This window comes from Leucopleurus acutus (assembly GCF_964270905.1).
Source record: "Leucopleurus acutus genome assembly, chromosome: 3".
Lineage (NCBI taxonomy): Eukaryota > Metazoa > Chordata > Mammalia > Artiodactyla > Delphinidae > Leucopleurus > Leucopleurus acutus.
Window position 1 is genome coordinate 170243308 of NC_139145.1, and position 26327 is coordinate 170269634.

Here is a 26327-nt window from a genome sequence, read left to right on the forward strand (position 1 = left end):
CCCAGTGGCTACAGGCTAACATCAGCCATCGTAGGCGACTGCCTTCCTGCCCTGCCACCTTCTCAACGTTTTCTCATCTCAGAGGGAAGGACCTAAGTCAGGGGTTTTCAGCTGAGATGGAATGGATTTGTCTTGATAGAAAGTCATAAATTAAAACATCACCTAAATGTTTAGGCTGCACTAAGTGAACCAAAGACATTACAGAAATGTATCAGGCAAGAAAAGTGTCATCATGTCACTCAGGTAGAAACCCCAAAGAAGCACCATTATTCGGACTGGCAGAGTAAACCAACCTAATGTGCAAACGTTCGTTTATGATGCTCTGCTTGTTCACAAGGCAATGGGATCAATCACCAGGTTATTTTCTCCTTCTGTTCTGTTGATTTCAGCAGGCTATTCACACACAAGAATGTTTCTAATTCCCAGACACTGGTTTGAAAATGGGTCAAAAACCTCCACCGCATACATTTAATCCCCAAGTGGATTTGTGGTTTAAGTGAAGGTCGACATCAAGAGCAGCTGTCGGATATCTAAGAGGGGGAAGGAAATATCAGAATCACAGAGGCCCTGAGATGGGACTGGCTTCCTGCAACAGGACAGCATCCTCTTAGGCAACACTGTCTTCCCATGAAATAACATCTGTCATGAGGTGAATAGTGTCGTCCCCCCCACCAAAGATGTGTTCAAATCCTAACTCCCAGTACCTGTGATGTGACCTTATTTAAAACCAGGGCCTTTGCAAACATGGTCAAGTTAAGAAGAAATCATTGGGGTTCCCTAAGTCCAGTCTGATGGGTGTCCTTATAAGAAGCGAAGAGACACAGGGAGGAAAGTGCCACGTGATGACGGACGTTGCAGAGGTGTGTCTACAGTCCACGGAACACAAGGTTACCGGCAGCCACATGAGGCTGGAAGATGCAGGGAAGGATCCTGCCCTGGAGCCTTCAGGGGGAACGTGGCCCTGCCCACATCTTGACTTCAGATGTCGGGCTCCAGAGCTGGGAGACACTATTTGTCAACCTCCATTAAGCCTTTCAACAGGACTTACCTATCAGGAAGGCCCTGCGTTCCAGAGGCCCTCAGACAGGAAGCACTGTCATGTCGTGTGGTGGCCCGGGCACGTGCAGAAGAGGGGACTATGGGCCCCAGACACAGTGCCGCTGGTGTCTTAAAAAAATAAAAATTATCCCATTTCCTTTACCTAACAGAACAGAGGAAACAGACACCTTGAATCCTCCTCTGCTGAGTTCAAAATCGTTCAAGTATTTTCAAACATTCAGAAAAAGAAGATAAGGGGCATCAACTGCCCCTCTACCTTTGATCAATGGGGAGCTCGTCACAGCACAGGGCGGGCCTTTCAGCAAGTCAGCCGGAGCCAGAAGCAGGCAGAGAATTTCCCTGCAAAATGCAGACGCTGCCACTGTAACAGCTGGAGACCCAGACTCTGCAATTTATCACCTGGCTTCCCTCTGAATGTTTGGAACCATCAACACAATATCATTTTTAAATACTTTTTGTCCAGGAGGCAGCTGTGTGGAACAAATGTCAGCTGGGTTGGGATGCTGGCAGCACAGGGTAGGAGGAGACTCCAAGCTGGGGGCGTCTTGAGCTGAATTAAGATGAGAGGCCGCCACACGCAGTCAGGGCTGTGAGGGCAAAGGCACTGAAGTTTCGTCTTCCGTGTTTTCCTTATTTCCCCAGTGACCCCTTCCTAACCACACGGGTGACCAATCTCAAAGCTGCCACCCTTTCACCTGAGGGTACTTTCTCCAGGATACACGCTGTGAAATCACTCATCTTTGCCTGATCAAAACGGAACCATCACTCTTAAGTCGTGCCCTGGCAACTCTACAGTTCCACTTACTGAGGCTCTGAGAACTGGGTCTAAATTTAACAGACAACATTGAGGGGCAGCATCTTAAAATACAGAGTTTCTCCGACTCAGCACTCCAGACATCTGAGGATGGATAATTCTTGGTGACGCTGCTGATCTGTGCATTGTAGGGTGTCTGTAGCACGTTGAGCAGCATCTATGGCTTCTACTCTCTAGATGACCCCCAACCAGGCTGTGACAATCAAAGACGTTTCCAGACAGGGACGAACGTCCCCTGGGGGTGAAATCGCTCCCTCTTGAGAACCACGGTATCACGGATCAGAGTGGCCTCTGGAATCAGACCCCCGAGTTCAAATCTCCTGTCCTGCTCACCTGCAGCCCGGCCGGGAGCAAGGTACCCGTGGTGTGGAAGCCTGGGCCCTTGGGGAGCCTGGGTACGATGGCGCCCACCCCACGGAGCTACGCGAGTATTGGATGGGTTTGTGTAAGGGAAGCACCCAGAACAGGGGTGGCACCGTCCAGACGACGCCCGCACCGGCTGTTTCTATTCTGGGTTCTGCACTGGAGCTGTTGACGGCCGAGATCTACACTCGACCCACCTGTGCAGGGGAGAACCAGCCTCACCCAGAGACAGATCTGCCTTTGCCCTGGGCTCCTGGGAGGGGAGCTCCAGGCCCCAGGAATGCGCCACCTGATAGGACTCTGTTTGCCTGGGGGCTTTGGCCAGCAGACTGTCCAAATGCGATTCACGAAGGATGCTCAGGGCCACGCAGTGTCAGCTCTGTCTACAGAGAGGCTGAGACCGACAGTCAGCCACGCAGGCAGCACGTGAGGAGTCCCCGTCAAAACCCCGGACACACAAGGCTCTGCTGACCCTCGCAGGCAGGCGGTATTCCCCACGCACAGCACTACCTGTTGTAGCCAGGAGGGCAGGGCTGTCCTGTGACTCCCCATGGAGGGAACCATGGAGGCTTTAGAACAGGCAGTTCTCCTGAATACTTCCCCTGGCTGATGCTAATCTGCCTTCTTTCTTTGTGAGAGACCATAACCAGGAGTATTACAGCTTTCAGTGAGTTCTGTGAGTCCTTCTAGCAAGCGACTAAGCCTCAGGGTGGCCTTGGGACCCCTGAACTTGCCCTTGGCGTCAGCGGTGAGGGGCCCTGTGTGGACTGTCCCCGTCAGTGCAGCAGGTGGTCTCCTGCATCCCCTCATAATAATACTGTTCACGGAAACACCTTCTAGTGGGAACCATTCCTTGAGCTCACTTCCTCAAGTGCACTGAGCCTATTCTAACACTTCTGGAAGGTCAGCGTTCAGTGAGGGGCCTGCATCTGTGGTGCTGATACCAAAAGACGCCAGAGAGTAAACCTGGGGTCAATCTGGCAGAATAACTACATTTCAAGTCCCCTGCTGAAGGGGCAGGGGTAGCCGGGAGTTCTGGGCAGGATTTCAAGTTCCAGTGGAGGCACAGGGCCCAAAGCGCCCCTCTTCCGGCAAGAGGTGTGAGCGGCCCTCCAGCATGAGGCGTGCACCCTGGCCAAGCCCCCGGCTTAGAAACAGTGGCCAGAAATAGCCGCAACCGCCGAGCCCGACTGTGGCCTTTTCTGGGCACCAGGCACACAGTGCTGTGCTCCTACAAGCCTGCCCAGGCCACCTGCCACATCAACGGGGCTGAGGCTCCACGCAGGAGCTCTCTCTGCCCAGGGCCTCGGCGGCATGAGGGTTAGGGCGGGATCACGGATTGGGGGGTGAAAACCCCCAGCTCAACTTAAGGTCGGAAACAACAACGTCAAAGCTGATGCCAAGAAACTGAGCCAACCAACTCAACACCTGGGGAATCAATCTGGAAAAAATGGAAGTAAAATGACTGCGAGATAGGTATGTTTACGATGCTTAGAGAGATCGCGTCCAAGCGGGCAGATAGCAGCAATAAAACCAAAGTGTATGTTATAAAACCAGCAGATAAGTGAAAACGGAACAAGTGGATACACACGCACACACAAATCCAACAACAACAAATCTGAAAGTGAAGAACTACAGTCATCCACTAAGGAGAGCACTGCACAAGCAGCTCTGGGTGCTCCTACTGGCAGAGAATGCTCAGGGGTGCGAAGACACAACAGCTGATGGTGGTCAAATCCACCCCCGGACCCCGGAAGGAGTTTACATTCTTGCAGGGGAGACAGTTGATTAACAAAGAAAGGGGTATGTCACGAGCTCTGAGGTGCTGTAGATCATCATGAGTGCTACAGAAAAACAAGAAAGATGGGGGGTGGCCCGGTGGGGTGTCAGCTGGACATCTGGGGAGGCTGCTCTGGGAAGGGGCCCGATGAGGTTAATGAAAGTAACAGTAGAGCTTTCACTGAACATGACAAACCGATTCTGTAATTCACATGGAAAAGTAAGCTCAGAGAATTCTGAACAAAAGGAAACTGCCGTTCCAGATAGTAAGGCTTCTTCTAAAACTATTTTGTTAAAACAAGGTGGCACTGGTGCTAGGAGAGGCCACTGGGTCCACGCCACAGAAAGCAAATGACGCTCTTAACCGGTTTTCTGTTTCTGTCCATGTGCACTGGTGTGAAGGCGGAGGGACCTCGGGCCACGTGTGCCGTCGATGGCAGCTGGGTGAGGGCGTGTGAAGGACAAAGGGGGGAGCAGAGGCGGGGAAGGAGCTGGCCAGAGCGTGGAGACAGGGGTGGGGGGTGCCCAGTCCTGCAAGAGGCTTGAACGGAGGCATGAGGAGACGGCCAGGGGAGCTTCCCTGAGCACTGGGGCCTCTTCGGGGAGCTGCAGGAGAGGAAAGGCACTGTTTCCACCTGTGCTCACGATCACAGCATCCTTTAGAGCCAGAGGGACCAACCTGAGTTCACTTCGTCCAGCCTCTTCCTTTGCAGAAGAAACCGAGGCCCAAAGAGGATGATGGTTTGGCTGAGGTCACGGGACAGAATTCTCTGGAAACCTCATCCTTGGGCTCACCCAGCGCTCTCTCAGCTCAGGCACGTCAACCCTTTTGTGCGTTCCCATCTTGAATCTCTCTTCTCCGTTGGCCTCCACAGCAATTCACCCTCCCTGGGCCTCATGTCCTAATGACCTCTCCTCTACCCATCTGTGGTTCCTGTTCCTCTCCTACCCCAGGCTCTTGAGTTGCCACCAACTCAGGGACAGCCCTTGGTGCTCAGTTTCATCTCTCCCTGGAGGGTGACAGAACCCCTTGACTTCCATCACAAACTTGAAGCTAGTAACTAGCACACCCCCATCTGCGGCCCACATCTGTGCCCTGGACGACCCAGCACTTGACCAAGCAGTCAGCAGGCTACAGCCTTGTGGCAGCAGTACACGGGGAAAAGCCCATTAGACTACATTCTCCTGAAGATCTAACATCCTCCAGACATAGCCATTTTCTAAGTCAAGAGCCTCCCCAGTTTCAACATGAAGAACTATGGGTCTCCCTATTGCTATGACGTTATCACGTTGATACAAAGTCAGTATCACAGCCATCTGTCTGTAAGAAGGGAGATCCAGTCACTGAGAAAGAGTTCAAGGGCAATGACCAGTCTTTGAAGACTTAGAGGCACAAAGTGAGGCTCCAGTCCCAGAGGGATTCCAGAATAACGGGAAACTCAGGGGTTAGAGGAGAATGGAGCTACCAAGACCAAGTGGTGAGAGGTGTAAACGCAGACTTAGCCATCAGAAGAAACACGTGACCAGGTGAGCCCAGGCAGCACCCCGATGGCCAGCAGGTCTGAGGAGTTCAAACGGGTGCTGAGTGACTTCATTATGGGGACATGCCTGAGACAGCTGTTTCAGAAGACTTCCTTCTCAGCTATTGGTCTCCTGTTTACAGTTTAGGGCCAAGTTGACAGAACTTGGTATGTTACAGATCAAAGCACAGAAAAACAAACACAAAGAGCATTTCAACACCTTACCTGGTCCCAGGGAGAGACGGTGCCTCCAAAACACATGAACAAGTAGCCCATGGCCACGAGACAAATCCATATCACCAAGGAGAAAAGGCGGAGCAGCTTCTTAAACACGGACTCGATGCACACGAGGATGAAGATAGCAAAGAAAATCGCCAGGGCAGTTGGAACTGTTATTAAAAATGCCACGTGGTCTTCAACTTCCTAAGGAGAGAAAAAAAATATTGCAAAGGTACAATTTAGAAAACCCGTGGTACCCATGACTGGTTATCAAGATGTTATCAATGTTAATCAGTGTCGAAATAGATCAGGTTTTAAAAGGGATTTCAGAAGTAAAACAGTTGGAACTTTTGAAAATTTAAGCTTCTTATTAAATAACCATAGTTTTTCTATATAAATAACCCAGTATTGGATATTTAAATAATGCAAAACAGCCATGCCATCAAATTCAAAGTTTCCCTGGTAAATGGAGAAATGGATTTCATTCAAAAGTGAATGCAAGAACACAGAAGGTACGGATAAAATAAGACAACCAACTTCACTGCCTGCACCAGAGGATCAGAAATACCCCAACTGTAGGAAATTAAGCCCTCCAAATGGATTTGAAATGTTTTATTTAAATAAAACCTAAAAACTATCTCAGGCTCTCAAGGAAGAAGTGTTTCTTTTATGTTAATTATGCAATTAATGTTTTAACGGGAACATAGGTTAATAGAAAAGGGTCTAGAAGATGAGAGAGCGGGAAATACTTAGAAGAAGGTGTCAGTTTGCTAGTTTCCTTCACCACCTCTCTTGGGCTCCAGTAGCAAAAAGAAAATGGACATTTATTATTGGCCTCTTACTAAAGCATTTTTTAAAAATCCACACTTGCACACTAATACTTATGTTCTATTTATCTCTTTCTAGTCACACACCCCCTAAAAGGCACACCATTACAATTCTCTACAATTTCACACAATGTAGTAGACATCATACTTCGTTTGATTATCCAAGCCTGAATTTAGGCTTCAGCTTCTCCAAACATGATGCTGGAACCTTGCTCTGAACAGCACACACTATGGGATGGAACACTGTTTAAGATATTTAATCCTCACCCCATATATTTAGTTGGTGAAATACTCAAAGGAGTTTCAATCAAAAACCCATATGGCCGCGGCCCTAAGAACTTCCACTGAGGTTTTAGCATATTAAAAGTTACAGTACAATCTGGCAAGTACGGGGTGCGTCTTTCAAATACCAGAGCCTGGGGAAGCCTTCACCTTTTCTGGTTGGTACAGGGTTCACTCCGTGCCCCGAGCATCTCTAACTTCACCCTGGAGATGCCCCCCCGTGCCCCCTTCAGATACCAGGCCATAACCACAGGGAGAGCGGGAAGCAAAGCAGATCAGCGAAACCACCATATGGGGCCCAGGCTGACACCCAGCAGAAAGAAAAGGGACCCAGGCCCACCCTCAATGCCTTCATTGCCCCTTCCTCTCTCTCCCAATTATTTGCGTCAAGTGATACCCGGAAAAAAGGCAATCACAGCAAATACTCATGTCTACATTTTTGTGCTAAACACTCAGGTACATTAAGCCCTTTAACGCAACAGCCCTATGGGGGTGGTGGGCGCTGGTGCCTGCACTGCTCTACAGCTGAGGAAACGCACGGCCCTGAACGGAAAGAAGGTGCCAGGGTTGTGGAGCTGATGGGGAGAGAGCCAGGGCTCCAGCTCAGGGAGCTGGGGGCGGTCTGTTCCTGCAGACCCCTGCAGTAGAGCTCCGCACCCTGCTTGTGCAGAGATGATCCACTAGACCAGGTGTGGCCAGTCCTTGAGGGGCCAAAGGAATCTGTTTCCACAACAGCCAGGAAACAGAAGGATCCAAAGGGATGTTCTTATAATCTCCCGCCATTGCTATTTTTGGCCACAATTAAGTGCCTAATTGTACTCTTACCCTCACACACATGTTCCAATCGTTGCAAAAAGGTGTCAGGTAACCACCAGTGCTCCCCAGCACGTAGGCACCATGGGCCGAGGTACACAGGGACCCGACAGCCTGTCTTCTGAAGACATCAAATTTGGGACCACATTTGCTACACACATGGAGCCGTGAAAACCGATTTTATTTTAAACCTTCCCAAATGAAGTTAACTGAGCTGTGGACAGAAAGCTAACCAGTAAACAACCAGGACAGCTGTTTTCCTGGTGTGGCTTTTCACTTACTTCATTAACCCAGTAAGGGAGAAACAATCAGTGACTTTATTGGCTCTGATTTCTCCAGAAAGACTGAAAATGGTGTGAAAATATGCGTGACTGTCTAGTGAAAATTAGTAGCTAAAGGAACAGAAAGTCTGTGATTGTGAGTCCTTCCAGCAAGAGGGGGACAAAGTACTCTACCTGTAGGAGCTTTTCCTGTGCTTCTCTTTTTAAAAGATCCAACGGTAATCAGTTGAAGACCCAATGCCTTACTGAGCTGGGTACATTATGTAATAAGACTTGATACACAGGTTTTGGTTTTAAATATTGGAGTCTCTATGTCATATTTTTTCTTTTTTTTTAACTATCAGCGTCTTGATCACTGAGAAGTGACTAGTGTGGGCCTCAGGTGACCTCTTCACTGGGCACAGAGGACACAGAGCCTGGGTCCCCTAATATTTTTACAGGCCCACAGAAATGTTTTGATTTCGTTCAAAATCAGAACAATAACAACCAAAAAACCCAAGATTCTAAGCTCAAAGATTACATACATCTCCATGCTAACCCAGCATAAACTACGATTGTGAATATACTTTTAGGGAGGAGGGGGCGGACAAAGGCCCTAAGTCTCTCCATCGTAATCTGATCTGAGGGGCTGGCACCCCTGCTCACCAGATGCGCGGCACTCCCTGGTCCATCCCACACACCAGAGAAGGAATCTCAGCTTCAAGCAGTGTCCCCAGCCTCGGTTGGGGGGACCAGATTCCCAGATGGCCAACGGCTTAAGACTGTCAGCCACTGCTCATGAGGCCAGTGGCCCTGACCATTGCAAAACCTGAGCCCACTGAAGAATCTGGGCTCTTCCAGAAACAGAACAGCCACCAATTTATTCTGCATTTGCCTTTTGAAGTCTAACTCCAAACATCTTAATATGGACTTCTCCACTAAACAGAATCTTTTATAAGGTTGTCAAGGAAAGAAAACAGAACAGTATTCATTAAGAATGTATAAGCTTATAAACCACATTCTTTCCTAACCCCGCATCTGAATCATGCGTTTTTCTTAAGGCTAATAAATAAATGAAACAGCGGAACACCCTCAGACCTTGAATTACACGGGCTTCCCCCGTCCTTTATTCTGGCCCCAGTGGACAGGAAGATGAATGAAGCCACTACAGCTCCCCCATGGCTGCTTCCTTAGGAGCTAGTTGAGTTTTCAAAATTCAGAGTATAAAACAAATAGAGTAGCTCAAAATAAAGTGAACAAAAACAGTGAAAACATTGTCCATCTAAATTAAATATGTTTATATATCCTCACCCCTCCTCCCTTCGTGGAAAAAAAAATTTACCATGTTATGTAAACTAAATGAAATGTACTAAAATGTCTTTATTAATACTAAAATGTGTGAAAATGCCTTTAAGACATATCTTTAAAAAGACTTTTTAAATTTATCATACAATGCAAACTAAATAAAATGGGCTAAAATGCCTTTAGAAGAGACCTTGAGCATGGTATTACCTACTATCATGATAATGGGCTCCTATCTCTCCTGGACCATTTCATCCTTTCCTGTTCAATGCGTTCTGGGGTAATTTGGGATCGCTTCTAATTGCCAAGCCTCCTAAACACCCATCGTTTTTATTTACTATATGACAACTGCTTCGCTTCTTGGAGGCTTTTCCATGGAGCAACAGATTATCTGTATGTTCATTCTTTTCCACGTGCATTTTTCATTTTTTATCAAACAGTACTGTTCTTCTTTTAGATGGTAAAGGACAGTCTAATGTAAAATACTTTTCTATAAAAAGGATATTTTAGTGAAGTACTTTGAAGTCCGACAGACTGAAGGTAGAAACCAATTTCCATCACTAACTGTAACTCGGAGTGAGCACGGGACCTCCCTAAGTCCCTGTTTCCTCACATGAACAGAACTACAGACACTGCATGGCTGGCGGGGTTGAGTACGTCACTGGTGCACCATAAATGAGATTATTATCGTGGTGACCATCACTCCCTCTTTCCTGAATATCTGAGTACTTTCCACCAATGCTAGTCTGACTATTCCTTATTGAAATGATGCCAATTTTCCATTCTAAATGATTATATATTTGATTACCACAAATTAATCTGAAGGGTTGTCACTGGGCAAAAAGAAATCAGCCTTTAGCTATGATACACATTTGCTTTTAAGTACATGTGTCACATAATATATATGTGTGTGTTGTGTGTGTGTGATACGTGATAGAAAATATATTTTTTCATTCTTTCCCACATACATAGTCATACTCCATTTTACCATGAGGTGTGAAAGGAATAAATAAAAATTCTAACTAAAATATTCTATAAAACTATGATGAAGTAAATCAAAGATGATCTCAATAAATATTCCATGTAAATAAATAGGAAGATATTCCGTGTACATAAATAGGAAGACAGTATTGTCAAGATGTCAGTTCTTTCCAAATTAATCTATAGATTCAATGCAATGGCAATCGAAATCACAGCAAGTTAATTTTGTAGATATCAACACACGGATTCTGAAGTTTAAACGAAGAGGCAAAGCCCCAGAATAGCCAACACGATGTTGAAGGAGAAGAACAAAGTTGGAGGACCCACACTGCCTGATTTCAAGACTCAGTACAAAGCAACCGTAATCAGGACAGAGTGGTAATGCAGAAGAGACAAATAGATCAACGGACTGGCAAGACCCACGTTAATGTAGTCAGCTGATGTTGACCAAGGTGCAAAGACAATTAAACGGAGAAAGGATAGAACAACTAAATAGACACCCACACGAAAATATGAATCTAGATACATACTTTACACCTTTCACAAAAATCAACTCAAAATGGATCATAGATCTAAACGTAAAACGCAAAATAATTGTGAAAAATTTTGAAAGTCTTCCCAAGAGCAAACTTGTGTTGTGAAGTAAAAGTGGTGCTCAGAGGGAAATGGTTCATCTTACAAGTTGAGCTGAATTGTCCTACTGTCAATTTGGCTTTGCTGGGAGTCACATTTCTTAGAGCCCCTTTCCCTCCATGGCTCTTGGTTAGAGTTGGACAGAAGAGGAATTTGTGCCAGAACTGGGAGGGGAAAGTGGAGCAAGTCCCCACCAGAATCCCCTTCCTGGAATGCTCCCAGGTGAAAGCTGGCCCTCGCAGGTGCCTACACAAGATTTGGGAGGTGGAAGCCAAGCAGCCCCAGGAAGGGCGATGTGCAGGGTCAGACGTGGATGAGACACGTGTGGAGAAGCCTGGAGGGGCCCAGCCTGCCCGGCTCTGCCCTGCTCCACGTGCAGCAATCTGACCAAAGCAGCCGGACCAGGCTCCCCACTACATTCCTTCCTGAAAGAGCTCCCTTCGGCAGGTGCACATCCCTGCACGTCCTGATTGACCCAGTGACTCTCTGCTGATCTCAATGCTCCCTGTTGCTGCCAAGCTCCATAATAAGAAAGGAAGCTGAAAACTGGTGAATTAAAGATCCCACTTCAGAAATGTGGAAAAGAATGAAACCCAAAGAAAGTAGAAAGAAGATGCGGTGGTCAGGGACTTTCCAAAATATTCCCTATTTCCTTCTTCTGGGTTCCTTCTGGGTGTACTTTCTGACCTCCTTTGAAGTTCCAAGTAGCCATGCTTTGGCCAAAATAATGTGGACAGAAGCGAAGTGTTTCTCTCCTGGGCAGAGGCATGTAAATGCCAGTGAGAGGTCTCACAGCACTTTCTCTCCATGGTACAATGATTACAGAAGCGTCTGTCATGAGGAGGACACCTACAGCCCAGCCCAGATGAGCAGAAGCTCCCTCCTGGCCCACACTGGCCAGGACGTGTATGCAAGAAGTAACCCTCTGGTGTGGGAGGTTTATTAACCCGTGGTGTGGGAGGTTTATTAACTCATCATAACCTATAACATCTTTGCTGATACAAAAATTGGTACCTGAAATACAGTGCTGCCCCAAACCTAAAATATACAGCATTGATAGCTGCTAGGTGGCAGAAGCAGCAAGGAAACTATCATCAGAGACTGAAAAGTAGCAACCCAAGCTACGCAACGGTCCAACATTTGGTCAGAATATATTCCTGTCCTGGAAGGCAAAAGATGCTCTAATAGAATTGTAAGTCTACAGCAGGGCTCAGCAAGCTTCTTTTGTAAGAGCCAGATCATAAATGTTTTAGGCTTCACTGGCTATAAGGTCTCTGTCACACTAAACACAGCCTGCTGTACCTTAAACACAGTCATAGATCATAGGCAAACGAATGGTCAGGCTATATTCCAATAAAACTTTATTTGAAAAAATAGGCAGTGGGTCAGATTTGGTCCCAGGCCAGAGTTTGTTTGACTCCTACTCTAGAAAGGGCCATCAAACACAATGTTACAAGTGTGGGTGTGTTGCTGCTCACTGCATTTGTTAAGGTACAAGAAAAATACAAGCTCAGAAAATAACTGATTGGTTGTAAGGAGGGATGAAAGGGAGGCAGAATTCTATGGATTTGTCAGAGGAAGAGGAAAATGCTTCTCAGTCTGAACCAGTAAATGACAGAACTTGGGTCCTAGAGTGATTAAAACCCAGCCATATGCAGAAAAAAAAACAAACCTACTACTGAAGACGGAATGGATTAAGGTGCTTCAGACTAAAGCCCAACTAAAAGTTTGGTGCCAGCAAATTCCTTCAACTGAACAAAAAGGCGCAGGGAAAAGAGAGCCAGAAATTGTGTTTCCCAAATGGGCTCAAAGCATGCACAGACATAGAGAGAGGGAGCGAGAGAAAGACTGAGAGATAGATGGAGCGAAAAGGCAGAGAAATATAGCAAATCACAGAAGTATGCCTTGGAAAGAACATGACCTTTGACACCGGGAGATGAGTGAAATTAAACAGAGAAGAATTCAAAGAAGTTTTGAAAGATCTGTGTTTCCAAAAGAAATGCCAATGTGAACTTTTGCTGTTCTAAACAAAGGAAATTTGGGGTTCTCTATCTATGGCAAGAAAGAGGTGGAGAAAATTGCTCAGTCCCCAAGAACGAAATATTCCCCAAAAATCAATCCAGCTGTGGTCAAAATGATGGCCAATAAGGAAGAACCTCCCCAGTGGAGGGTTCAGATGTCACAGGAAATAATAGACAGGGGTCTATTTCCAGGACAAGAGTCTGGATCTAATGAAGAAGCAATCCCCATCCCCAGGGCCAGGGACCCTCAGACTGTCTGCCCAGGGGAATTTATAATTGGTACGACCAGAGATTAATGAACGTGTGTCATTCTTCCCTTGGGATAATGGGAGCGTTTTGTGGCTATCCTTTGTGCGCTGGGTGGCTGAGTGGATGGTTGGTAACATCTTCTTAGTCCACAGGTCTCCAGATCAAAAGAAGCCACAGGAGGGATAAATCAGGAGTTTGGGATGAATACACATACACCACTATATATAAGATAGATAACCAACAAGGACCTACTGCATAGCACAGGGAACTCTACTCAATATTCTGTAATAACCTATACAAGAAAAGAATCTAAAAAAGAATGAATATATATATATATATATATATATATATATATCTGAATTACTTTGCTGTATACCTGAAACTAACACAACATTATAAATCAGCTATACTCCAACAAAATTAAAATTTAAAAAAAAAGAAGCCACATTCAGGCTTCATGTGAAATGACTGCTCAGCATTCCCTTTGAACAAACGAGTGCCCTTCATTCACAGATCCTAGACTCTGAGCTTCTTGCCATTAGTGGATAGGACTTTGGAGTGGTCTCTCTTGAGAAAGGGATGTATGTATTTTCTTAAGGAAGGAGTAAACTAAATGTCTGGTGACCAGGTAGATGCACCGTGGTAGTAATAGCACTGTTAAACATTCTAGTTCACCTCTCTGTTATGGTTATGGTTTTGTCAGCAAAACTGGCTGCACTAATTCCCTTCCCTATATCCAAGCCCTTATGTAATTCTCTCCTACACTGACTCTGGCCCTGGCCACGTGACTCTCTTTGGACAATTTGACAACAGTTGCATGAAACAAAGACGTGAAAATACTTAGGTATTGGGGCTTGCCCTCTTCCTCGTTGATCTTTAGAACCCTACATGCAAAGTCGCTCAGGCTAGTTTGCTAAACGAGCCCAGTGACTCTGTCACCCTACCCAACATCCCTGGCTGACAGCCTGCCAGCTGGCCTCATATGTCAATGAGGACGCCTTAGATGATCCAGCTACCAAATGACCCACCAGCTGCCAGCGGACTACACAAACAAGAGATAGACCAGCAGAGATCAATTGAATAGCTAGAACAAAGAGATGACCCACAGAATTGTGAGCTAAATAAAATAGTTATTCCAATCTGTTAATTCTGGAGGCGGTTTGTTACGCAGAACAAGCTAACTGATGCATCCTCCTTGTAGGCATATGGGAATTTGATGTGCTATATAAGGTACTGTGGTAGACTGTATTTCCCACGAATGGGGACCATAATATATCCCAACCCATATGTGACTGGCACTCCTCTCATCGAGTGAGGTTCTATGCCCTCCTCAACTGAACCTGGGCAGTTCTTTGTGACCATGATGGAAGTGGTGTTATCTGACTTCAGAGACAGGATTATAAGGATGCCATGCACTTCTACTTGATTCTTAGAGGATGGTCATTCTTGGAACCCAGCAACTATACTGTGAAGAAGTCAAGTAACCATGTGGAGAGGCATGTGAAGGTGTTCCAGCCAACAGTCCCAGTTGAGTTTCAGCTACCAGCCAGCAATGACCACTAGACATGTAAGTGAGTAAGCCTCTAAGGACTCCAGTTCTCAGCCTTTAAGCCATCCCAATTGACACATGGGGCAAGGATGAGCTGCCATTGCCAAACCTGCCCAAGTTGCTGATTCAGGAGGAAAATAAATGATGTTGATGTTTTCAACTGCTAAGTTTTCTGGGGGGTTTTATGCAGCAAAAGATAACTAGGATACTTACTTGGTCAATGAAAAATGAATAAAAGTGATGTGTCACTTCCATGTGGAAGATGTCAATTGCCAGAGAGTGAAGCACTCTTTCCCTCCCTAGTGTAGCAATCAAGGAAAGAAGGATACTGTAGGATGCAACTTCCTTCATTCTAAATCTCTGAGTGACTGGTGTGAGAGAATTCCTCTGCTGACTCAAATTTACTGTGCAGCCTGAACAAAATATCAACCTTTACTGTGTTAAGCTATTAAGATTTTGGAGTTGTTTGTTTCCATAGCATATTCTAATATGTTCTGATTGACACAAGAGGTAATAAAGATAGAAAGCAAAAATGCAAATGTTTTGTCTTAATGTATGTTAAGACAAAACATACATCTGATGAGATTAAGTAAAAAAAGAAAGCACCTAAAAATAAAACTATAAATAAAACCCAAAGATATAGTATATGTAAAGTGTAAAAATGAGAACAGTATTATCACATACATGCCATTAAACTTGAGAACTGGGACAAAATGCAAAGATTCCTAGAAAAGTCTTATTGAAACTGACTTGAGAAGTAAAGTTAGAAATACTATAATCCTATTACTATCAAAGATACTGAAGCAGAAATTTAAAAAATCTCTCTACAAAGAAAGCAACAAACCCATGTGGTTTTCTAAGCAAATTCTATCAACTCTAACATAATGAAAACTTTTAGAAAACTAAAAATGAAGGCATATTCCGTGATTTATTTTATAAGACCAGAAAAACTTATAAAAGAAAAATGACAATTTGATAAAGAAAAATTCCAAACTCATTTCACCAAAGAATATGCTTGCAAAAATCTTAAACAAAATGTTAGTACTTCATATCCAACATTTTATAAGAGATATCATAAAAACTGTGTTTGTATCAGGAATATAAAAATTGTTCAATAATAGAAAATTATTATCCATTACTTTGACATTAAAAAACAACAAAAAATCCTATAATTATCTCAATTTGGTAAAACTCAACACCCAATCACGTTTAAACTTTTTTTATAAATTAGAACAAAAGGGAATCTCAAAGGATATCTATAAAAATCTGTAACCAACATGATCCTAAGTGGATAAACTATGAAGGAATTCTATTTAACACTAGGGAAAAGGGTAAGGATACCCTCAATCACAAGTTCTGTCAATAACACATTAGAGTTTCTAGCCAGTACAATAATACAAGAAAAAGAAATGAAATGCCTTAGGATTGGACAAAAGGAAATAAAACTCTCATTATTTGCAGATGATATGATTGTCTATGTAGAGAACCTGAAAGAATCTGCATTTCAGTTACCAGTAATAAAAAGGATATGATAAGTTGTGTAGCTATAAAATAATATCCAAAATTATATTCTTTTACATCATCAACAAAAGAGTAGAAATTCATAATTTTTAAAACATCATTTACAGTAAGCAATAAAATACAAAATATCTTTTGGTACTCAGGAGTAAGAACAGCCTATACAAAATTGTAAAACATTACTGAAGCACATAAATGGAGAGATAGCCCATGTTCATGGATAGAAAAATTTAATATCATAAAATATCAATTATCAGCAATGAATCAATAGATTAAATATAACACTAACAAAATCCCACTTGAGTTTTTTCATACTGAGGTTAAAATAAGTTGATTGTAAAATTTATATGGAAGAACAAAAATTCAATAATAACCAAGAAACTTTTCAAAGAGCTGAATATTACTTCCCTTGCCCAATATAAATATGTATTATAAAGCTTAGTAATTAAACTCCGTGTATGTGTGTATTAAGAAAGAACAAAGGGCTTCCCTGGTGGCGCAGTGGTTGAGAGTCCGCCTGCCGATGCAGGGGACACGGGTTCATGTCCCAGTCCGGGAAGATCCCACATGCCGCGGAGCGGCTAGGCCCATGAGCCATGGCTGCTGAGCCTGCGCATCTGGAGCCTGTTCTCCGCAACGGGAGAGGCCACAACAGTGAGAGGCCCGCATACCGCAAAAAAAAAAAAAAGAACAAAATTTAACCAATGGAAGAGAAAAGATAGCCCATAACAAACGACTCATATATGCAATTTTGATTTATAACATATTTGGGGAAAGAAGTAACTGAAATGAATCAGTAAAAATTGATTCTCCACAAGAAAAAAAATATGTAAATGGACCTCAATCACCACTTTATACCACACATATACCGCATGATATATATAGGGTATGTATGATAAAATGAACAAAAAGAAAAGCAAGAGAATGACAAACAAAAAGTGCAAATGAAGTTTACTTCTGAGGGTAGGTAAGGGAATGGGAGAGGTGCAGTGTAGACTGAAATACATTATTGGGGATATTCTAGTTTGGACTGGGTTCGTGGATGTTTAATTTTAGTGTAAATAAACAAGCAAGCCAAATAGATATAAATGAGGATGGAGCTCAAGAATCAAAGATTAATCAAATTAATCAAATGATAAATCCCATTCTGTGCACCTAAAGTCCAATTCCGAAGAATATGGATGTTATGTGTTTGAATTAACTGCAAGCCAATAATGGGAGAGGATTAGGTGTCAGATCAATCATATGTGTGAACTATGTTAACATTTCTTCATTATTTCTTTCATTTTTATTCATCTGATCTCCTTATCCTCTGAATTTGTAACATCACATAGCTTTATTAGTTCTACTAATGCACCAGTCTAAAACTTCCTTTCCTTCATCATATGCACAGCTCACTAGTAGCTAGAAATCTTAATTATTTTCCCTTTTTTTTATAGAGCTTAAAAAATAATACAGTACATTAAAAACACACGCAATAATTCAGCATTTGGGGTAAGCATGGAATGGAAGCCAGCACCTATGAGCTCTGGCCCGTCCTGGCTGTAATATCCCAGCATCACTACATCTGAGGGATGATAAAGGACACTGGTGGAAATTGGGTAGAAATTCTAATCCCAAAACCCTGCAGTCAGGGCTCCCATCACCATGGTGCTGGTCTGCCATCGTCTCCACCAGGAACCTGCTGTAGGGTGGTTACCCTAGACACTTGATTTATTCATAAGATTCTCTCAGACAATAAGCATCATCTTGAGAAGTCTTCTCAAGAATTTCAACGTTCTAAAAAGAAGCCATTGTACTTTATGTTTGTATGTTTCAAAAGCAATAAATTATTCAATAGATTTTAATTGAATAAAATATTCAATTAAACATTGAATATTGAAATTTTCCCTTTCAAGCAAAAAGTGACTTGGTTCGACTCTGAGATACAATTGGCCTTATGCATTCCTAATGGTGGTGACCCAGGTCTGTATTCTCGTTCTTTCTGTCTTGGCACTGTCGTTCTACAGCCCTGGGCAGAGTCAGAAAACTAGTTGGCAGAGCTGCTCATGGAGTTTTTTAGGCTGAGTATCTCATAACTCTGCCCATCACTCTCTCTCACCTGAAGGTGGCACCTGGGGATGGAAGCATAAGCCTAAGTGAAAAGAGGGAGCAAAAATGATTATTTGTAACGTTGCCAGCAACAGATGAATGAATGAAGTCTTCCTCCAAACCTCTCCCGGTTCCCTTCTTTGTGATCTTTATTGTATCTTTATACAAATAGGGCATTGAAGCAACATTAGCAAAGTCTTAATTTGGCCATATGGATCAAACACACAAGCTGACTCAACAATCCTTTTCCCTCCCCCCAAACGCACCTGGTGGCTGCAAACCAGCATTGCCAGATGTGTATCTATTTCCTAGTTTGACACCAGGGAATTGCCTGGTAAATATTGTCTTATCACTCTTGTTCATTTTACATTATATAACATTATCCAAAGCTAACAAAATTGAAAAAAATATGAAGGCCAATAGCAGTGTCAATTTGGCAGAATTTTAGTGCTAGAGAACGGTAACTTCTGTCACAATATGACTTTAATTAAACTATCTATGCTTCTCCATCTTTTTTTTAAGTACCTCAAAGCTATATTCATACTTATCACATAAATAGAAAAACATCCCCTGTTCTTTCATACCCAGGTTTAAAAATTCTAGTACTCATTTAGTTGTCAGCCTGAAATACATCTACAGGGGACCTTGTCAAGGAAAACCCTGTGTGCTCCAAGTATAATAATAAAAATGACCTACATTTGTTTTGGGTACGACATGTGCCCAGCTCTGTGCTAAATGTCCACAGGATCCATCTTACTTAGTTCCCAAAAGAGCTCCCTGAGCCTGGTTGTGTTATTCATTTTAGTCCACAGCAGATAAATTAATTTGTCAGGAACACTAAGTGGCAATATTGAGACCAGATCCACGTCTAGTGACAGTTTTATGCTCTTTACAAGAGGCTACACAGTGGGAATGACAGCAGCTAAGGAAAAATGCATCTACCCCCTAAATTATCCATGTTAGTTAAGCCCCTGCGATCTGGTTAGCACTGTATTAAATATGGGGGTGCTAAGTTTCTTCCCTGAAAAAACTAACAATTAGTTGAGGAGACAAGACGAACTGACAAAACTATTCTGCACATCAGATGACAGTCATGGAGTGGGTAAATTATTTCATGTCACAAATGAGCTTTGCAGGCATCAGAGGCAGCAACCAATACAGATAGGAATGCACAGCACAGGCTGACCTGTTTAAGCTCAGGAAGGAGAGCTTGAACTTGGATAAGCAGCACGGGGAGGGGGAGGCTTCGAGGAGAGGGGAAGCAGTGGAGGAGAGAGCAAAGCTAAAAAGGACCAGATGCAGACACTCTGAGCTCATGGCGTCCAGGCTAACAGACCACCCTAGTATGGACAGGTAAGTGGCAGCGTGTCGAAGGTGAGCTGCTTCTGGATGGAGTGCCACCCAGAGGGATGCCCATCCCAGTGTGGGCCCCAGCAGGCACTCCGTGAATATCAGTGAGGGAAGAATGAGTGAAGTCCAGTGGACCGTACTGATGTCAACATCGAGTTATAGAAGGAACTGGGGTACCAGCGGATTATGCACAAGCACCTAGCCCTGACTGTCCCATCACTAGCAATTCCTGAACAAACAGATCAAAGTAATTAATAGAATCATAAGACACTTTTACCAAAGTAACAGATCAGCTCTAACAGCATTATTATTTTTTAAATAGAATGTTTAAGTTAAAAAATACCAGTAAGTTTCACACAGAGCTCCACAGGAATGGATTTTACAGGCCACAGTATTCATGCCGGGGACTTGGCCAACGAAAGCAAAGTTGCAAATGCACCTGCTGCTTAATGGGAAAACCCTGGGAACACTCAGCATAAAGGAAATAAATGAAGTCTACCTCAATGAGTTAATCGTGGGGAAGCATCCCTACAGTTCTTTAACATTAAAAGAGAAAAAAATGGAAATGTAACCCCATCCACAGAATGAAGCTTGAGGACTTTCCTATCAGCATGAAATTTCAAACAAGAAAACTGCTGCTGTGCTAGGACCAGAGCTGGGGATTCTAGATCTGCAGTGATCACCAGCCTAGTTCACCCAGGCAGAGTCAGACACCCAGCACCACAACTGCACCCTTAAAGACAAGAGCCACCGCCTTTGGGTTTCAGTTTCCTCCTCTGTAGCATGAGCGCTCTTCCAGCTCTAATACTATGTGACTACATGTTTTTCACAGCAACAATGAAAATGCAACTACAGAAGACCCAGTGACAACAGTTCCTGAGGGCATACTCTGTGCCAGACATTCTTCTAAGTGCTTCACGTGTACTGATTGGGACCATCACCTTAGAAGGCAGGTACCATTTCATTTTACAAACAAGAAAACTGGGGCATAGAGGAGTTGAACAATTTGCCCAAGGTCACAGAGATGGAAAGGGACAAAGTCAAAATGCCAACACACACAGATGCTCTTAACCATTACACTCTGCCTTTTTTAAATGGAGAAGGCAAGGTACCGTGCATATATTTAATTATGCACTTTAATATCCAAAGGATGCTTCCAAATCCTTTCTTGCTAGGCCTCTAAACTGCAACCATCTTTCCTGCAGAAAACTACAGGTTTTCATTGTCGTTTGTTTATACCACAGTTAAATCATAATTAAAGTGACTTATTGAATTACTGGTTGCAAATTACAAACACCTGCCAAGTAAGATTCTCCTGCACATACAGAGAAATTCACAGAAAGACAGATCTTTAGCTACCTCCACTCCAATTCCTAAAAGCATGCACTACCCCTCCACCCCCAGAATTAAGAGACTAGAGAAAGTATGCAGAGAATTGCCTGCTCGTTAGAGGAGATGTCAGACGTATTTATCTGCCTTCTCCAGCCTTCCACTCCCCAAGAAAAGACTTCTCCCCATTGATCCTTCCACCCGCTAGGGGCACTGAAATAATGTCTGGAATAGTAAAGCCAATTTGCTTCTACAATGATTGGATTCACTTATTCGTTTCGGAAAAATTAGGATTCTTTCTCCATGTATAGAGAAAAGAAACACTCATATATCTGCCCCTAGAAAAAACACCTGATGCTGGAAAACTGATTTGTAATGAAGTACTTACGGTCATTGTTTGAAATATCTAGAACATCGAATCACAGTAAAAGCAAGAAGGTAGATCATATTCTGTCAAAATCTTACATATTACATATGTAATACTGATAAAAGTATATACTCATTTGGATATTACCAAACTAAAAAACAAATGGTAAAAAAAACAAAAAAAACTATTTTATTGCAATATCTGACTATTTAAAATTTATGGGAATGAAATTTTTCCATTCCAGTTGAAATATTGACCATCCCTAATCATAAATTTTAACCAAAACAAATCTGGCTGGAGCTAGCTGGTATTTGACAAACTAAAAAATTTATGTCAGCCTTTCCTAACCACGACGGGCAAATTTTGAGAAAAGTTGGCTGATTTTGGACATAATAAATGAGAGAGGATTTGATTCTGAGATGAGGTTTTCATGCATTTAGTAATAAGAACCAGTCCTGGAAAATGAAGCTACCTCATAAGACCTAGAACTTAAAGTTTGGTCTTATTAGTTCCAAGTTTTCTCATGCCAGAGGGTAATTTAATTTTGTTCACCATGCCCAATACGATCATCAAAAACTTCCATCATAAGCAACAGAAAATATTTTTCCTATTATTAAACAAGATATTAAAATTCAAGACATGCTATCATATGTGCTATTTGTTTCGTCTTGATATTTCTTAACAAATATGGGATTAAACCTATTTAATCACTTTTTATGTAGAAAATAGTTAAGCAAGATAGTAAAGTTTCAATTCAGAATTTACTTTTTAAAATATAATAAAAATACTTTGCAGATTACCTTATCTTCATGATCAATGATGCAGACGCATAGATTGACCATAGACTGAAATTAAGTGAAAGCAGATTGTGAATAATGCCAATTAGGGAAATACTAAGTCAAGACAAAGCTTACTTTTTTTCTTTTTAAAAGATATTTCAAGTCACTTCACACAAAGGCAATTACATATACCAAAAAATCACTATGTACTTGAATACTATCAGGATCATCTTGTGATTCAAATGTTCCAGAAAACTATGGATATGCATTAAGAAAGTTACCAGACTTTTTCTACTACAAGAACTGATGGAAGTCTAGTGGAAATCAAAATCAGGCAGATTCAAAGGAAAGAAGAATCTGTCCTAGTGATTCCAGTAAAGCGCAGGAAGGTGGAAACCTGGGCAGGCCCCAGGCAGCTATTTCTGTCTCCCAGTGTAGATTTCTGGGAAGCCAAGTTCTGGTCAGTCTGAAAAATGAATTCACCCCACTCTGTGTGCACATGACTCCATGTTAACTCTGTCCCATCTTCCAATGCTCCTAACCTAGCCATCTTTGACTACATGGATGGAGAACATTTTTTGTAAAGTGGAACTGCTGTTTACGCTATTACTAAAAGCAAAATAGAAATGAGCTGTCCAGATCTCAGAACTGTGCCAGTACTTCCTAAGGTCAAGTTGCAGAGGACAGTGCCCATTCCTCCCATGCATTTCCCAATGCCAGGCCCAGTAAGTAGCCCCAGTGCCCACTTGAAGGTAGCCTTTCCACCAGACCACATCACCCTTCCTGATTCTGGAACATTTCTGCACAGCTCATCACCTAGAAGGATTTACAAAGTAGTCAGAGCATGGTTTAGGTAGAGCAAAGGACAGGATCCATTCCACCATCTCTGGACCTCACCCTGGGCTACAGCCATGCCATGGGAAATGCCTGCTTTGTACTTAAAGTGATTTAGCTGAATGCCAGGAGAGTGTGGGAATGATTGATTTATCAAGAAAAGTAAAGATGCCTGAATAAGCTTTTTAAAAAGATACCACTCCAGCATTTGCACCACGTGAAATGGAACATAAAGGAACTGGGTAAAGAAACACAAAGATCAAAGACAAATTAGAGAAGGGAGCTTTCAGCTGACTGTGCTGAATCCCTGACGACCCATTCAAGAACATCTATGTAGATCAAGGTTTAAGAAGTTAGAGATCTGTATGATAGCAAACAAAGTGGTGTGTGTAGGGGAGCATGAACTTCACATTTGTCTTTAAATATATTAATGGTGCTATAAATAGGCCATCACCTGCTCCTTCTTTTCCATTTGGAAGAGAACCAGCCAGAACGGGTTTGAATTACAGATTCAACAGAATCACAAGTAGCAATGCCCTGGCTGCTTTTTCCAGAGGAAAAGGGATGTGTTTTCTTCCCTGCAAGAATGGAAATGAGAAGGAGATGCTTTTAGAGACCCTGCTTGCCAATGAGACTGAGAAGAAGTCTCTCACCAGGTCCTCTTTGGCCCTATAAAGTGGTGAGAAGAGACAAAGATGCCATTCCAGGGAGCATTCCAGAATGGTAACAAGGGTGTGAAGACTGCCTTGAACTCACACCCAGAATACAGAATTAAGGTGCTCTCTGCTCTATGTTGTATAACAAAAGACCCAGTTGTGATCGGTGGCATCGTGATGTTCTATTTACTTTCTAATTTCTATTCTTATCTCATTGAATTCCAGCAGAAGACAACACCTCTTGACTAGTGTGGGGAAAAAGAAAACTTCATTTTTTTTAAAGAACCCAGATAAGTTTTCCCATGCATAATATTTGAGCACCATCTGGCTCAGGATATGAAGAATAAATTGCCAAAAACCAAGGACAGCTATTTTGCACACGTGTTGAAATAAAGCAAACACCCACACCTTTGCTCCAAGGACATGAATATAGGTGTATGTTTATATTCTAAGCTAAAAAGACATCATTCGATGCAGACATCCCCAGATCAACCACTGACCAAAAATATCTCACTGATTAATCAATGCCTGGCACTCGATCTGCACATACATATCACAGGCGGTGCAAAAGTTTGAACCACACCAACAGAAAGATCAGTAACAGGAAGCTTACCGCCATCTACAGATTTCCCCTCACCGCTTACGGGAGTGAGCCAAGGATTTCTACTCGAAAAATATAAATTGGCAAAATTGACATCAGCTGTGGAGTTGCATTACGCTCCCAGTGATGAAATCCAGTTTAAAAACCTGTGCAAAACAAGTAAACACGACTAACTACCTCTCTAGAAATAGGAAATCAACGGTTCACGGATGCTTGTTACTTACACACTTGGAGGCTGAAGACTCACAACAGGTCAACACCCCATCTCGCCCTGTCTATGGGACTAAGCCATACAGATTTAAAGGCAAATATGTATAATAAAATACTTGTTTTCATTTCTCCTCTCCATTCACCACTTTCCCGAGGCAGGCTTTTCAGAGAGTTAAATAACTAAAACGCCAGCTCAGGGGCTGGGCAGCGGTCTCGCGAAGAGGCGCGAGGCTGATTCGGAGGGACACAGACCTAGTGGAGCGGCTGTTGCGGCCAGCGGCGCCGAGTGGAAAGCGCGGCGAGTTTGCCAGCGGGTGCGCAGAGGTGGAAAACGCACACCCGGGCCGTCCACCCAGTGCACACCCCGGCAACTTTATTTTGGGCAGAACCTTCCGAGGAAACTTTTCTCTCGCCCTCAGTTCTCGCCCAAGCCAGGTCGGCCGCGGGCAGGCAGGAGGGGCAGGGCGCCGCGGGCAGAGGGGTAGCCCCGGGCGGGACGCGGCTCGGCGGGTACCTCCCTCTCCTCTCGGGGCCCCGGGGCGCGCGGGCAGGTCCCGCAGGGAGGCCACTCACCAGCCGGAGAGCGAAGAAGACGGCGAGCAGGGCGAGGCAGGCGCCCATGACGATGAGAAGCAGAAAGACGATGAGCGGGTGCTGCTGGCTCATGCGGTAGTACGACTCGTAGAGCCAGTCCCGGGACCGCTGCAGCCTGTCGCCGTCGCCGCCGCCGCCTGCCGCCGCCGCCGCCGCCGCCTCGGCGCGGTCCCGCAGGTAGCGGCGCCGCCGCATCGCCTCCTGCCACATCGGGGCGGTTCACGGGGCGCCCGCCGAGCGCGCCCGGCCGGGGCCGCGCCGCCCGCTAGCCCGCAGCCGCCCGCGTCCCAGCCCCGCGCTGCCTCGGCCGGCCGCGCTGCCCGCGCTCCGAGCTGCGCGCAGGGGCCTCCGGCGCGGGCGGAGCTCGGCGCCCCGGGCTGGGCGCGCTGACGCGCGGGCGGGGGCCGGGCGGCGGCCTCGGGGGCAGCTCCCGGCGGCGCCGCTGCCGCCACCGCGCGGGAGGGGCGGGTGCGACAGGGGGCGCTCGACCCGCCTCTGCCCGCACCCCGCGCGGCGCAGCCAGGCCTCCACCCACCGCCGCCCCCCGACGGCCGTGTCGCGCGCCGGGCACGGCGGGGGGCCGGCGCGCCCAGCAGCGTGCTGGGAGGGGAGAGGCGGGGGCCGCGCCCCAGCCCCGGGGGTCCCCCTCTTAGACCCACCCACGATCAGCGCGGGCAAGGTCCACCTCCCCTCCGCTGTCTCAGCCTGGGGTCGGGCGGGGGCTCCCACCGTGCCCTGCGCGGTCCCCGAGCGCGGCCTGGGGGTTCCCGCTTCCTGCCGCCCTCACCTCCGACCTCGCTCAGAAGACTGCGGAGGCTCCTAACTCCTCTCCACCGGCTCCAAGTGCGGCGGGGAGGGGGAGGGGGAGGGGGAGGGTAGGGGCCCTCCCACCCTCCAGTCCCCCCAGGCTCTGAGTGGTGTGCGGGGGGTGGGTAGGACAGGGTGCTTTCACGCTCCTCCCCACTTTCTCAGAGCGTAGCCGGGAGGAGACCTCCCATCCTTTGGTATCCCCTACTCGGAGGGTCGCGGGAACTTCCTCTTTTTCACCCTCTGTGCGCTCGCAGGAGGGATTCCCCTCCCCTCCGCATCCCTTAATGGGTAGGGGGTTCCCACCCTCCTCTTCTTCAACTCAGCACAGCGGGCTTGGGGGCTCTCACGGTCCTCCCCACTCTCTTAGAGAGCAGGGGGCTTCCCTGCGGTGGGCGGGAAGACGCTGGGACGCGAGGAGACCCCCTAGCCGAGAACAGCTCCAAATGCGCAATGGAGAAGCGAGGCGGACACCCGCCCGTGTGATTGAGCGCTGCACCCCGCCACGTCCTCGGGTAGG

At 45.0% G+C, this 26327-nt stretch overlaps 1 protein-coding gene across 1 annotated transcript in view; it reads right to left on the reverse strand.

Moving 5' to 3' along the window:
- ADCY2 (adenylate cyclase 2) overlaps positions 1-25210 on the reverse strand; it is a gene marked incomplete at both ends in the record, with an annotated part of 432098 nt that extends 406888 nt beyond the window's left edge. Inside the window, 2 exons of the mRNA XM_082836187.1 lie at positions 5761-5958; positions 24980-25210. Of these exons, the coding sequence (XP_082692313.1) occupies positions 5761-5958; positions 24980-25210 (429 nt within the window). The remainder of the gene's footprint in view (positions 1-5760; positions 5959-24979) is intronic.
- Positions 25211-26327: the final 1117 nt, after the last annotated feature.